The sequence below is a fragment of the Leuciscus leuciscus genome (genome assembly GCF_965113295.1).
Source record: "Leuciscus leuciscus genome assembly, chromosome: 12".
NCBI classification, from domain to species: Eukaryota; Metazoa; Chordata; class Actinopteri; order Cypriniformes; family Leuciscidae; genus Leuciscus; species Leuciscus leuciscus.
The window spans coordinates 26,420,949-26,436,337 of NC_138736.1; the positions used below are offsets into that span (position 1 = coordinate 26,420,949).

General features: G+C 44.3%; 2 protein-coding genes across 2 annotated transcripts in view; both read right to left on the reverse strand.

Moving 5' to 3' along the window:
- The window catches only part of trak1b (trafficking protein, kinesin binding 1b), a 38,790-nt gene that overhangs the window by 16,070 nt on the left and 7,331 nt on the right, over positions 1-15,389 (reverse strand). The gene's annotated exons all lie outside the window — the stretch shown is intronic.
- On the reverse strand, positions 4,313-6,207 carry LOC309511531 (uncharacterized protein). Its single transcript, XM_082186801.1, has 2 exons — positions 5,148-6,207; positions 4,313-5,105 (listed from the first exon to the last, which is right to left on the reverse strand). Exon 1 carries the CDS (start codon positions 6,132-6,134, stop codon positions 5,274-5,276), a length of 861 nt encoding a protein of 286 aa, XP_082042927.1. The 5' UTR covers positions 6,135-6,207; the 3' UTR covers positions 4,313-5,105; positions 5,148-5,273.

Below are 15,389 nucleotides of genomic sequence, written 5' to 3' on the forward strand. Positions count from 1 at the left end.
ACCTGGACCCGTCTTTTATTTGAAAGTTGGACCCGGACCCGGACCCGGAAATGCCATAAATGTACTACCCCGAACCGACGCGGAGGTGAAAGTTGAACCCAACCTGACAGGACACGATTGGAACATATTCTACAGCAAATTGCTATGAACAAGTCAATAAACAAGTTGACTTACTTGAAGGAGCATTTCACCCGTGGGAACATTAATCTTTATTGAAAGTGTGTCATATATGTAGTCAAAATGTAACTTAATTGTGCCTAACAAACATGGTGCCTTCTTGACCGAGGAAAGACAAAAAGTAACTTTAGGGCGCATTTGTATGGAAGACAACAATCCCACAATGCACCACATTGCACAGCTCTGCAAGCCACTCCCACTAATCTAGGATGGTTAACAACACAAACGTCCGTGTCCTCGTCTGATTAAGAGATTTCGTCCAGGAGAAACTGGCATCGTTGAAATTATTTGCAGCAGACGGACTCTATCTCTGTGTCTGTAGGCGCACAGTGAGAGCACAGGCACCACAAGTCCGCCTAAGCTCTAGCCAGTCCAGGCTCCTCGTCCGCGACAGGCAGGTCTTCTACCTCGGCTGCAGAAGCCGCAGCCTTCTGGCCTTCTGTTCCTCCATCAGCCTCAGCTGCTCTTCGCTATATTGCGGCTCGTAAAGGTAGCAATAGACTTTCGAAATCCTCTTCTTCCATATCATATTGAGTACTTTCCGCCATTGTCGTAACTTCACATCTGGCTCCACAGCGCCTGTTAGCTTAGCTTCCAAACAAGATGGCGGATATTGCTTTTAGTTTCTGCAAGTGAAGTCCCACCCACTGATCTGTAATAGGTCTGTAGCGTGAGTGAGTCCCACCCCCTGGAAAAATGAGGAACGAGTGTTTGTAGTCTCAACCCTAGTCTCAATCTACAAAGATATGGGACTTCCTGCTTAGAATGACATTATAAGCAGGAACTGCAACACTGAAATCCATATTTCTCCCGTGTCAGAGGAAAATGAGGGAATAATGCACGACCATTTAAAAATATGACTAGGTTTCTAACGATACAAAGCTTAATGCAAATGGGTGAAGTGTCCCTTTAATGTTAGTAGCCTTCTCCCTTGTACCTGTGATAAGAAACAGTCCTGACAGAAAATTCCATCCATGTTATTCCTCTCTTGCCTATTGAAAGAGCATGATTAATCCACTCATTATTCCAGCTTCAAAAGTCCATTTACTGTCAAGGTGACGGATGACAAATGCGACTTCAGTTTTGTATCTTTTTATATCTTTTTTTATTTCTCTATTCAACTCACATAATACGATAACTTCAACTATTTACCCTTTTGAACTATAATAAAGATTTTTCGTTCAGTGCCATGGCCGCTGACGTTAAATTTACTTCTTTTCCATCATCTCTGTGCTCTCTGAGAAGAGTCTGACCAAACATTTTATAAGATGGTTCATTCATAAAAGAGACAATTGTCAATTGGTAAAGTCATTGGGTCAAAACACACGCACAGCGATGACAGACTCTGATCATGGCAGGTTGTTCTCCGAGTGACTCGGGTATTACACATAATGTTAAACAGACCTGGGACATAAAGTAATAGATTGGGACCCGGTAAAGATCTAAACCAGTACGGGTCCCAGGTCCATGGTCCTCCGTGAAGACCTCTACTGCAAGGTGCCCAGGTCCTATGGCTTCAAAACAAGGCCAAATCATCACCCCTTCACCACCGCGCTTGACAGTTGGTATGAGGTGTTTGTGTTAATATGCTGTGTTTGGTTTGTGGTGCTGTGCATTATAGCCAAACATCTCTGCTTTGGTCTCGTCTATCCAAAGGACATTGTTCCAGAAGTCTTGTGGTTCGTTTAGATGCAACTTTGTAAACCTTAAGCCGTGCTGCCATGTTCTAGAGAAGGGTTCTCCTGGCAACTCTTCCAAACAAGCCATACTTGTTCAGTCTTTTTCTAATTGTACTGTCATGAACTTAAAGCTGCAGTAGGTAACTCTTGTAAAAATGTATTTTTTACATATTTGTTAAAACTGTCAATATGTCCTGACAGTAGAATATGAGACAGATAATCTGAAAAAAAAATCAAGCTCCTCTGGCTCCTCCCAGTGGTCCTATTGCCATTTGCAGAAATACACCGCTCCCGGTCAGAAACAACCAATCAGAGCCAGGAGGAATGTCTTAGCAGTGTCAATCAAGCTCGTGTACACGCTGATCACACCCCTCTCTTGCACAGCGCGTACCGTTCGTCGTTCAAAATCAAGATTGCCGGTGTGCCGCAGCAGTGCTAATGGCGGACAAAGAACCAAAACTGCCAATTTTTCGAGTGGCACCTGCTCATACAAAAAAGACAGGTAAACGGAAAAAGACAGATGATGATAAACAAGCGAAAAAGAAAGAATTAGAAATAGAGTGAAATCCTCGTCGGAGCCCATTGACTCAGTGTCAAAACTCTAGCCGTATAACATACAGATAAAATGTCACGCACTGTGCAAAGCAACAATTGAAACCTGCTAATTCACTGGCTTGTCATGTTGCTGAAATAATGTACTACCAAACCTTATTTAGCATTACATATCGCTAGAATAATTACTTACATACTGTAATGTTAGTTACCGTTAAATTGTCTTACTAGCTATTTATAACTTACAAAGTTATAAAGTTACATTACATGTATTGCAAAATGCGTAATGATTTGAGGACCAAGTTTGTAGTCAGAGTATGGGCAGGACATAGTCAATGTAAAGCATATTGTTGATGTTTCGTCCCTACAAGTGAATGTGCCACAACTGTTTATCCGCCGTCATCGGTGGCCCTGCTTACTAGCCTGCGCGTTCACGGCAGGCTCCGTTGTGGGGGAGGAGCTGTGGAGGGAGGGATGTAGCGCAGCAGAGAGCAAGGGGGAGTGACCTGTAAGTTGTGCTTGTTAAAATTTTCAGGCTAAGTCAACGTTTTCTAAAAACTCCCTACTGCAGCTTTAAACATTTAATATGCAAACTGAGGCCTGTATAGTCTGAGATGAAGCTCTTGGTTTATTTGCAATTTCTCTGAGAGGTGCACGGTCTGAACCGTGTCTTGAATGTTTTCCACTTGTGAATAATAGAGTGTAGAATGATCGACTTCAAATTGTGTGGAAATGGCCTTGTAACCCTTTCTAGATTGAAGGGCAGCAACAGTTGCTTCTCTAAGATCATTGCTGATGTCTTTCCTCCTTGGCATTGTATTAACACACACCTGAATGCTCTAGACATGCAAGCTGCCAAAACCTCTGCTTTTATAGAGTCAGTCACACTTGCTGATGACCAATTAAACAAAGACACTTGATTAGCAGCGCCTAACTGCTACATACTCTCTTAATTCCTATGGAAGCAGTAAGGGTGTACTTAGTTAGTCACACATGGTTTCTCCATTTTGGCCTAGTTTTTGTTTAATAAACCATGACACAGTGTAATATGTCATGTGTTGTTGTCTGATCTGAGATTGTATTTACCTAATTTTAAGACCTGCCAAGGACCAATGATATTTTTTAAATGTTCTGATATGTAAAACCATATAATTCAAAAGGGTGTACTTTATTTTTCACACAACTGTATGTCTGAACAGAATTTTCGCAAATGTAACTAAGGATGATCCTCAATACCAAAAAGGTACAAAGGGGGAACAAATTTCCAAATAGACTCTTATGCTCTTTCTAGCTATTGCAGCTATTTTTTTCCATTGTCGTGTGTTCTAATAGTACATTTAACCAATGATTGATGTTAAATAATGGTCTTGTTTTTACATTTTGAAGAATAGCTTTCTTGGCTAGTATTTGAGCAATATTAACTTATGTGTCTTGGCTATTAAGTTTGCACTGGACACAGACTGAATTAGAAAAATGTCTCAGTTACGACTGTAACCATGGTTTCCCTGAGAAAGGGAACGAGAACATGTCCACACTAATATGTTTTTGTTTGAAAATGCATCCTTTTCTCTCCGTTTTGGCCTTCTGTCCACACCGAGACGGCGTTTTTATTAATGAAAAAGCTCTCCAAAGTGTAAAAATCTGAAAACGCAGTTTTCACGTTGTAGTGTGGACTGTCAAAACGGAGGTATTTAAAAACTATGACATAAGTTTAGTCATGTGACGCATACTGTACCAATAGATATTCATGTTTATACCGGTATTGTGCCTGTTATGTGATATTCACTTTCACACTGTTGCTAAAATATGTTACTTTGCACACTCTTCATATCACAGTCCTGCAAAGTGTCACGGTCACGTTCGTCAGCCTTCATCTGTGTGTGCACTTCATTCCCCAGAATCCTCCGTGGCGCACACCTGCACTCACTCATGCAATCACCAATCATCATCACCTGCACTCCCTCATTAACCACCCTTTATATTCAGCACTCTCCCTTCACTCCTTGTCTGGTCTCGTCGATGTTCACCTTAACATGACCCACAGACTTCCGATCACTTACCTGGATTCCTACCTGCCATTCATCCTCTCCAATCCGTCCTGCCTGCCATCCTGTTCTGCCTTCAGCCCGACATCATCTATAAAGAGAAAGAAAGACAAAGACATTACCAACCAGCTAAGCATCCACTGTTATTCTGTGTTTCTGTTACTCACCATCTTGTCTGCATCTCCGCACTTCCTGCAAATAAACTTTTAACCTTACCATCTTGTCTGCATCCTCTGTAAACCCTGACAGAAGACCAGAACCAAAACACGAAGTAATTTCCAGCTTCAGAGGTCAGGATGTGTTGGAACCTGATCGCGGCGCTGGCTCAGGACAGCCGCGATCTTTTTGAGTTCACTCAAGGATTTTGTTCTCTGGTGGCTGACTGTGGTCTGAGCGATCATATTATCATTGCCTGTTACCGGATCGGGGCTGAGTACGTAGATCCACGTCCACTCCCTGATCTTTCAGGATTAAGCTGGAGGGAGGCGATATCTGTTTGCTGGGACAGCTTTATCCCCGAGAGTGCGTTTTCAACCAACACCACTCATCTCGTCAAATCAGTCACACCCACCGAGCTGATCTCCAGAGATAATGATTTCTCCGTTCTCCCTCCTCTCATCGGCCAATCAGATCCAGATCCCGCTCATCCTGCCTGCCCGCCAGAGCCAGTCACCTGCCCGCCAGAGCCAGTCGCCTGCCCGCCAGAGCCAGAGCCAGTCGCCTGCCCGCCAGAGCCAGAGCCAGAGCCAGTCGCCTGCCCGCTCGAGTCTGTGAGTGTCGTTCTTCCCGAGCCAGAGCCAAAGTTTTCTAAGCCCTCTTCCTAGCTGGTCCCGTCCAGCATAAAGCCCTCTTCGCTGGTTCCGCCCAGCACAAAGCCCTCTCCGCTGGTCCTGCCCAGCACAAAGCCCTCATCGCTGGATCTGCCCAGCACAAAGCCCTCACCGCTGGTCCTGTCCAGCACAAAGCCCTCATCGCTGGATCTGCCCAGCACAAAGCCCTTTTCATCGCTGGTTCCGTCCAGCACTGAGCCTTCACCGCTGGTTTCGTCCAGCTCAGAGCCTTCTTCACAGCGGGTCCCGTCCAGCTTAAAGTCCTCTTCGCCGCTGGTCCCGTCCAGCACAGAGCCTTCCCCGCTGGTCCCGTCCAGCACATAGCCTTCCTCGCTGGTCCCGTCCAGCACAGAGCCTTCCCCGCTGGTCACGTCCAGCACAGAGCCTTCCTCGCCGCTGGTCCCGTCCAGCGCAGAGCCCTCTTCACCGCTGGTCCCGTCCAGCACAGAGCCTTCTTCACAGCTGGTCCCGTCCAGCACAGTACTTTCTTCACCGCTGGTCCCGTCCAGCACAGAGCCTTCTTCACAGCTGGTCCCTTCCAGCACTGAGCCTTCTTCACCGCTGGTCCCGTCCAGCACAGAGCCCTCTTCACTGCTGGTCCTGCCCAGCCCAAAGCCTACTCCGCTGGTCCTGCCCAGCCCAAGGCCTACTCCGCTGGTCCTGCCCAGCACAAAGCTTTCACCGCTGGTCCCGTCCAGCACAGAGCCCTCTTCACCGCTGGTCCCGTCCAGCACAGAGCCCTCTTCACCGCTGGCTCCGTCCAGCACAGATCCCCCTTCACCGCTGGTCCTGCCCAGCCCAAAGCCTACTCCGCTGGTCCTGCCCAGCACAAAGCTTTCTCCGTTGGTCATGCCCCGCACAGAGCCATCACCGCTGGTCCTGCCCAGCTCAACGCCCTCTTCACAGCTGGTCCTGTCCAGCTCAACGCCCTCTTCTCAGCTGGTCCTGCCCAGCTCAACGCCCTCTTCACAGCTGGTCCTGCCCAGCTCAACGCCCTCTTCTCAGCTGGTCCTGCCCAGCTCAACGCCCTCTTCACAGCTGGTCCTGTCCAGCTCAACGCCCACTTCACAGCTGGTCCTGTCCAGCTCAACGCCCACTTCACAGCTGGTCCTGCCCAGCTCAACGCCCTCTTCACAGCTGGTCCTGCCCAGCTCAACGCCCTCTTCACAGCTGGTCCTGCCCAGCGCAGAGCCCTCAACGCTGCCCAGCGCAGAGCCCTCAACGCTGCCCAGCGCAGAGCCCTCAACGCTGCCCAGCGCAGAGCCCTCAACGCTGCCCAGCGCAGAGCCCTCTTCGCCGCTGGTTCCGCCCAGCTCAAAGCCCTCTTCGCCGCTGGTTCCGCCCAGCTCAGAGCCCTCTTCGCCGCTGGTTCCGCCCAGCTCAGAGCCCTCTTCCCCGCTGGTTCCGCCCAGCTCAGAGCCCTCTTCCCCGCTGGTTCCGCCCAGCTCAGAGCCCTCTTCCCCGCTGGTTCAGCCCAGCTCAGAGCCCTCTTCGCCGCTGGTTCCGCCCAGCTCAGAGCCCTCTTCCCCGTTGGTTCCACCCAGCTCAGAGCCCTATTCCCCACTGGTCCCATCCAGCTCAGAGCCCACTTCGCCGCTGGTCCCATCCAGCTCAGAGCCCTCTTCGCCGCTGGTCCCATTCAGCTCAGAGTCCTCTTCGCCGCTGGTCCTGTCCAGTCCAGAGCCGCCTTCATCACTGGTCCTGTCCTGCCCAGAGCCGCTTTCGCCCCCTGCCTCTTCCAGTCCAGTGTTAAAACCTGATATTTCCCCAAAGGAATTTGGGGGGTGGGGCTATCAGTCGTCCCTGCCATGGCCACCCGAAGGGTCCGCACCACCGTGGCCACCCGAAGGGTCCGCACCACCGTGGCCACCCGAAGGGTCCGCACCGCCATGGCCACCCGAAGGGTCCTTACCGCCATGGTCCCCTGATCAGTCTGCTTCACCTTGGTCCCCTGCTCAGCCTGTATCACCATGGTCCCCTGCTCAGCCTGCACCGTCCTGATCACTTCCTCTGTCTGTCCTGCCACCATCCTGGAGTCCGTACTTTGAACCTGGTCCACCTTCCCGTCACGGACTCCAGGATGCCCACCCCCCCCTCCCGTATGCTGCCTTCTTCGGCGCGGGTCGCGCCTTACGGGAGGGGGGAGTAATGTCACGGTCGTCAGCCTTCATCTGTGTGTGCACTTCATTCCCCAGAATCCTCCGTGGCGCACACCTGCACTCACTCACGCAATCACCAATCATCATCACCTGCACTCCCTCATTAACCACCCTTTATATTCAGCACTCTCCCTTCACTCCTTGTCTGGTCTCGTCGATGTTCACCTTAACATGACCCACAGACTTCCGATCACTTACCTGGATTCCTACCTGCCATTCATCCTCTCCAATCCGTCCTGCCTGCCATCCTGTTCTGCCTTCAGCCCGACATCATCTACAAAGAGAAAGAAAGACAAAGACATTACCAACCAGCTAAGCATCCACTGTTATTCTGTGTTTCTGTTACTCACCATCTGTCTGCATCTCCGCACTTCCTGCAAATAAACTATTAACCTTACCATCTTGTCTGCATCCTCTGTAAACCCTGACACAAAGATGACAGAAAATGTACTCAAATTTGCTGTCCTGCGGCAATACATGAGAGCAGTTGCGTTTTAGACCAAACATATGGTGACTGAGTGCAACCTGGACGCATCAGTGAATGGTGAGATATTTTGTCCTGTTATGAGTATTGCGCGATAACTTTATTATTTATTTTTCCGTCTGTATCATCTCAGTGAACTTTTGTGAGGTTTTGCACATGCACAGTAAGGTTAATTTAGCGTTTTCAGGCATTTTCCAAAAGTTTCTCATCCACACTGAAACGTCTGAAAACGCTAGTGTGGACGGAGATTTTTTAACGAAAACGCCGCTTTTCAAATATATCCGGATCAATGTAGACGTAGCCAATTGACATGGGGAACAGCATCAGTGTGACCGGTGTCTAAAGCATGTGTGAAAACATGCCAAATTTGATTGGCTGATGACAGTCCATGGTGCCATTTACCACTGACCCACTGCCGCATACGCCCTTCCATTTAGTGAAGTGGTTTGTAGCGGCTTAGATGGCAGGGCCAGAGCCTTCAGAGAGGACGATTCACCCTGTGAGAGATAGCTTGCAAGCATCTCTTCGACTGTGGGCATTCTCACATATCCTCACTCGAGCAACCCCTCCACATTCGCATAATTCGAATGTTGGAATGGATAAATGTGAGCTGAATATGGTTTCTTCCATGACTTCACCTCTGCATGGTGTTCAGGAAAAAAGGGAAGGCTCCTGGGGGAGGGACGATTATGGTCTGACAGGAATCGCTCGTCAAGTCTGCAACGAACATCTTCCTGTTTCTCACGCCACCACAACAGATCCAATCTGGTTGTGGTGCGGGCCATAACATCTAACAGCTCCCCGTATGCAGGGCTGGCAGGATGAGAGGGTTAAGTACATATACAATCTTCTATACTTCTAAACCATTCAGAAACCTTGAGTATACTGAAAGCATGTGCTCCTCACCCAAGCACAAAACGCACGGATTGTGTGTCCTCAGATTTCAGAAATCTGAGACACAGAGGCATACACTTCATGAAACGCTCCTGAAATGGATTTTCCATTTCTAGTTTGCCTTCAACACGCGCTATTTTACAAACAAACAACTCCTGAAGACAAAAAAAAGCTGATGATGTGAATTACAGGCTTCCTCTTATACTCACGGGCGCTCTCTGCTAATGACGTCATGGACTGTCAACCAATAAAATTTGTCATGTTTCTCCACATGCTTCAGACACCCACAGCATCAATCCAAGACAGTGTTGAAGTTCCACTTTGAAAGGGTTTAAAAATAATTTAATTAATAGTTTTGTATTGTAGTTTGTAAATCTATTATTTTATAGTTGCAAATCTACTATTAGAATTATTAATCAAAGAAAACATATTTTTTACAAATTGGTGCCTACAGATTGCCTACAGAATAATGGCTGCTGAAATTTCAGCTTTGCATCACAGGAACAAATTACATTTTAAAAGATTTTAAAACTGTCAATACCTCACTGGTTAAATTTAGTTGTTTAATTACTCTTAGGCATTTTGATAATTGTCTTGCCATTGTGTAAATTATTTGTAAATACCAAAAATAGAGTAAATCCCCTTTTGAAAGTCGCTTCAAATAACGAGTGTATCGATTACATCTGATGCTTCAAAACGTTAATAAAGACAAGTGACTGTTAAAGCTGTAGTCCGCCACTTTTTTTGTTCAAAATTAAAAAATGTAATGAGAGAGTACATCATGAATGCATTTTCCAAACCGTGTTTTTGTCTTATCCTGAATCATTATGGTAATCCTATATAATAAGTGTTTATATTCAGACTACTTTAGACTGGTTGGGTCGGCATCACTGCGGAGTAGCCCAGTATCTGCGTGACTTTTCATAGATATAAACAGAGAAAAGAAGCTCTGGCTACAATGTTCTTCCGCAAGACACATGCAGTTCTGTTTATTAACCACTAGAGCACCAAAAGTTACAGACTGCAGCTTTAAAAAATTATTTGTCATTGAATCATCATTCAAGAAACTCGTTCAAAAATGCTGATTCATCCAGTAATGAAACAAGTGAAGCCTTTATGAATCAATCATTCTGTTTCACCTGTTTGGAACTTACATGTGTGTTCAAGTATATTCTACCCCTTCTGAGAGGGTACTCTCCAACTGCTGGAGATTCAATAAGCCAGGAGAGGTCCCAAATTCTCCCAGAGAATGCAGAAATGTTGATTTTTCCTTCAGAAAAATTTACTTTCTTTTGCAAAAATGGCTGAATAAAATGTTGAATTTGTTGACATTACCAGTGTGTTAAACTCATTTGACAAGTATAAGAAATAAACACAAAGGATTGTTTGAGTTGAGTAACTTTAATGGAATCCGAACCGGAATCGGAATCGCTAGGCAGAACCAGAACTTGAAAATTTCATACGATTCCCAACCCTAGTGCAGATGCAGGCAAGCCTCCGCGTGCCAAGTAGAGCTGCACGATTCTGGCTAAAATGAGAATCGCGATTTTTTTGCTTGGAATCAAGATCACGATTCTCTCACGATTCTGAAAAGCTTTATTATTTTAAAGATCTACAAATCCTGAACATTAGGTTACCAAACAAGATAGAAAAAAAATAAGACATAAAACGCTTGCTTCAGTCAAATTTAAATAAATGCAGTAAACAAAAAGAATGTAATATTTAAATAAATAAAAAAAGACAATTAAACATTGACAACATTCAAAGGTATACGCCAGGCTAGACCTATTAAAGATTCTTAGCAAGAAACACTATCAACATTTTTGGGTATGGTGTTGCGTTGAATAGCGTTGCTTTTATATACGTTTGTTTCAACTGGCCGCTGGTAACGTTACTTTGTGATTGATCAGTTTTGTTTTTAACCATCTAATACTGTAGTTTAATTGAGATAAGTTTTTCGATAGCTACTAGCCTACATTAAAAACTACTAGCCTAACTGATAAAGTTCACACATTATTTAAAAAAAGTGAACAGTCAGTAATAAAATAAGAACAAATACACAAATTACATAACATGAATACTAAATAACAAAGTTTACAAAGTCTAACAGTATATTCACATAAATTAATAATTAAGCCTAAATGTAAAATAACACCATTTGTCACTGTATAAATTGAATATAGTTTAATCTTTGTTAAAGCTGTATTTTATTGTTTTATTTATATCAATGACAGAAAACAGTATACATAATATTAAGTGTGTGCTGTCACTTTAAGACCGACTGCATGGACCGAAAAAAACGGATAAATAGCGGTTTCTTTCTCAGCTGTTCACATATGACATAAACGATAGAATACTTGTCGAGATGGTCATTTAGACCGGTATGTTGACAATTTTGTGTTTATGTGTCCGTTCAAGGGCAAGGAAACGCGAAAGAGGAATCAAATCTGCATTCGAGCGCTGTCTGAAACGCGCCTCTCTTTCACTGCGTTTCGAGTGTGTGCGCACATATAACGCGCGAGTCCCGGTTTTCGGCTCTTCTTCCGCGATTAAAATTGTTTGAATTTGTAAATTGGCAAGTCAATACACGTCCAAATTATGAACTTTCACTCTATGATGGTTAAATTTAGCATTTAATCCGCGAATCACATGCATGCCGAACCGAATCTAGTGCGATCCGTTCCACCCGCGTTATCTCGTTGAATGTCATTGGCAGAATCGTAGAAATGCAGGATTAAGATCGCGTGGGGGTTGAATCGAGATCTTTTAACGATTAATCGTGCAGCTCTAGTGCCAAGTAGGTGAAACTAAGCTACTTGCAACCTTCCAATGCCCAGGGTAACTGACCTCAGGTTTCCCCATATCAGGGGGATCCCCTCACTTCTGAGAAGAGGTCACTCAAGCCATAGGGCCTCTTCTGATTTGTTTAAAAGTATATTTTTTGAGTAAAACCTATTTGTTAAAGGTGCCATAGGTGATTCTCTGCAGAAACATTTTTTTTTTCTAGTTGAAAGTAATCACTCTGTTAAGCGGTTTTAAATGTATTTTTATAAATATATGTCGTCTGTGGAAGGCGTAGGACCAGTGTTGTGCCTGAACGCGTTCATTGAACGATAGTTCATGAACTCGTTCATATTTTGGGCGAACGTGAACTGAACGTACTCTGTTACTGCCTGATGAACGTTACTGTGAACTCGTTCATTCTGGTGTCTGTGAACGGCACGCTCTCTCAGTTTAACTTCGTTCAAAAGGGTGCAAGATTTCTATAGAAATGTATTTGTCCCGTTCGGAACCTCCGTTGTCCCGTTTATTGACGCTGATCTAACCACTGATGTATGACTGAATCTGATACAACAGCGGCACTTGATCACGACACCGGTCATCATCCAATCACAGTCCACACTCACGCGCATCAGACCCAGAGATCAGACCATACGAATAACAAACTCTAAATTGAGAATTAATTATTATTTTGGGACAAATCATTGTTTGATTTGCGCACAGAATCCTCCGCTGTCTGGTCGCTTCGATCCGGACTCGCGCTACCGGCAAATCCCTTTCACTGTCCGACTGGGTTTTGATTTCGGCAAATCAGTTTTAACGAATTCAAACAACGTGATTATTGTGAGTCCAACATACATCCAGCCACGCAAGAAAGCATCAAATCATCCTGAGGGAATAATATAGGCCTACTGATGTGATTTGCTGACCAAGAAACATTTCTGATTATTATTAATGTAAAAAAAAAGAAAGAAAAAAAAATCAGGATTCTTTGATGAATAAAAGGTTCAAAGTAAATTTATCCGAAATAAAAAAACGTAACATTATAAATGTACTTGCTGAATAAAAGTAGGCTATTAATTTCTTTAAAAGTAGGCTAGTGTATAATTACAAAAGCTTTCTATTTCAGATAAATGCTATTATTTTGAACTATGGTTTGTGTGTAATATAACTTTAATCAAAACAAATGTGTTGTCTGAAAACCTTTTAAACGCATACGAACTTGAAATGACATATAGGCCTACTGTGTTATGTTGGCCTAGCCTATAGCCTACAAATATTTTGAGTGTCCCTCATTTTCCTGTAAAGAACCATGCACGATTGTCCCGCATTTGTTTAGTTGGCAACCCTACCCTCAATGCTATATGTAAACCCTGGTTGGATAAGGATTTTAAAATTGGATATGAAGATGAAATCTGACGCATAGTTTCAGTGTTAAAACTGATAACATAATTGCTGTCTGTGGTTTTATATGGGCTGTGGCAATAATTTTGAAAAATAATAGCTCGCAGCAACATATGGAAAAAAGAACTGAACTAGTTCATTTTTTGGAACTGTGAACTTTAGTTCAAAATTTTGAAGTTTGAACTATGAACTGAACTAGTTCATTTAAAAATTTGTTAACTGAACTTTGAACTAGTTCATGTAGAAAGTGAACTTTCCCAACACTGCGTAGGACCATACAATATTCGTTCAATTGTTGCGTTCGGTCCGAACAGTCCTATAGCATGTGTGACCAAGTATACCACTGTGCAGGCTGTTCACGCAGACATAATAAGTCATCAGCGTGTTCACGTACGCTCTGCAGAAAGAGCGAGAATAGCAGGCAAGAGTAACAACCTAACTTTCCTTCTGAACCGACAACAAGTGGCACTGGCAAAGGATCAACGATCTATATATCTTCATCGGAGCCAAGCAGACCGTCATCGTGGAAACCCTCTCATGCAAGAAATATTATTACACACTGACAAGTTTTGCTAGCTAAACAAACCGAAAACTTGCTGCATCTAAATCTGTTTTTAAGAATTTGTTTACATTTGGTATTGTAGTACTGATATTCACTGTACTGTAAAGTTTTCTCATCGGTGAATGACACATGATGTATTGCAGTAATGTTGTCTCCGGTCTTCTTGGCTGTGCGCGTTCATGCTTTCAGGAAGCGTGGCTTTGGACGGTGATTTGCAATGAGGGTGGGACGGACGCTTTTACTGCTCTCAGGATAAAAGTTAGCATTTTCCCAGATGTCCTACAGCACCTTTAACATTGGGAAGCGTTCTCCTTCTCATTGAGAAAGGAACACTACAAAGACCACATCCTACCCAGAGGGGGAGGTAAGTATGTTGAAATACATCCTAAGGACTCACCAGATGGAGAGTATTACATAGGGAAGAGTCCCTGTGGAGGGCTCCATATGATGAGGGGGGAGACTGGTGATGGAAACTGGTGATGGAGGGGAAGACACTGGGTTCACCGATAGAGAAACTGAACAGTGGAAGAATACATTGTATGGGGTCACCATAAGGGAACCACTACATCCGGAGAACTGGACAGATTACAAGGGCTCACCAGAATGGGGCATACCACGAGTAATGGGCCTGGAGGTGAGTTCTGAACTCACTGCAGAACTCACTATCGACGAGTGCTAGGCGGTAGAAAAGATGTTCTGGGTTAACCAAACCTGGACAGGAGCGACACCTATGGTTACGCCAACTGGTGGAAACTCTCCCATTGTAACCCCCAGATCGCCTTCAGCACTCGTCGCCAAAGCCTCATACCTGGAGGTAGAATGACCAGGACGGGAAGCAATTGAGGAGACTCTCAGCCTCTTGAAGAAGTATGAGAGTCAAAGTACCCATGGGCATGCTCTCACAGTGAGCACATGACCCATCCACAAACGCTGTTTCAGAAAGAGCATGGCCCAGCCGAGGGAGAGAGAAATCGCCCTCAACCAGAAGGACAAGGAAAAGACTGCCGTGCAGCTTTTTTGGATGAACTTGCTCTTTTAATATGAAATTGCCTCTTTTAGGCAAGTCAAGTTTATTTATATAGCACAATTCATACACTATGGCAATTCAAAGTGCTTTACAGAAAATAATTAAAATAATCACAAAATAAAAGCAAGGAAAATTAAAAGAGTTATAAAATAAATTAAAAGAGATATATGATACAGTTATAAAATGAATTAAGAGTAAAAAGATGATACATAGATAAACTTCTCATCTGGCAAAACACCGGTGTATCATATTTTTCACAACTCCCAGTTTTACCATGGTGATTTCACTGTGTCTGTGGTGTTCTTTCGGCATGCCTAATAAATCTATTGGACTTCTCCGATGGACCCGATTTTTCCCTAAAATCAGACAGGAGGAGCTCTAGGACTGACTCACGGGATAACCTCGGGTTCACTGTCCCATCAGTCCGCACTCCAAAAACCCATTTGTTTGGAAGCTCAAGGAATGGAATCAATCCAGTCCGCACTTCACAGAAGCTCGAGTTTAATTACACATCAAACTCACTACTCCACCACAGACCCAGGTTATCAGGATGGTTTCATCTCTCAAGTTCCCCAATTAAGTAATTTATGTTTGTCTCTTACCCAATTCTCAGTGCCATTTGAGTTCAGGTTAGAATCAAAAGGAGGAATGCAGTGGATACAGTTATAAAAAACATTAAAAGAGTAATAGGGCTGGGCGATATGACCAAAATCTCATTTTTTAAAAATCTCACAATATAAGTCATCTCATATCCCGATAACGATATATATCACGATATAGTACCTTTTCTGTAAA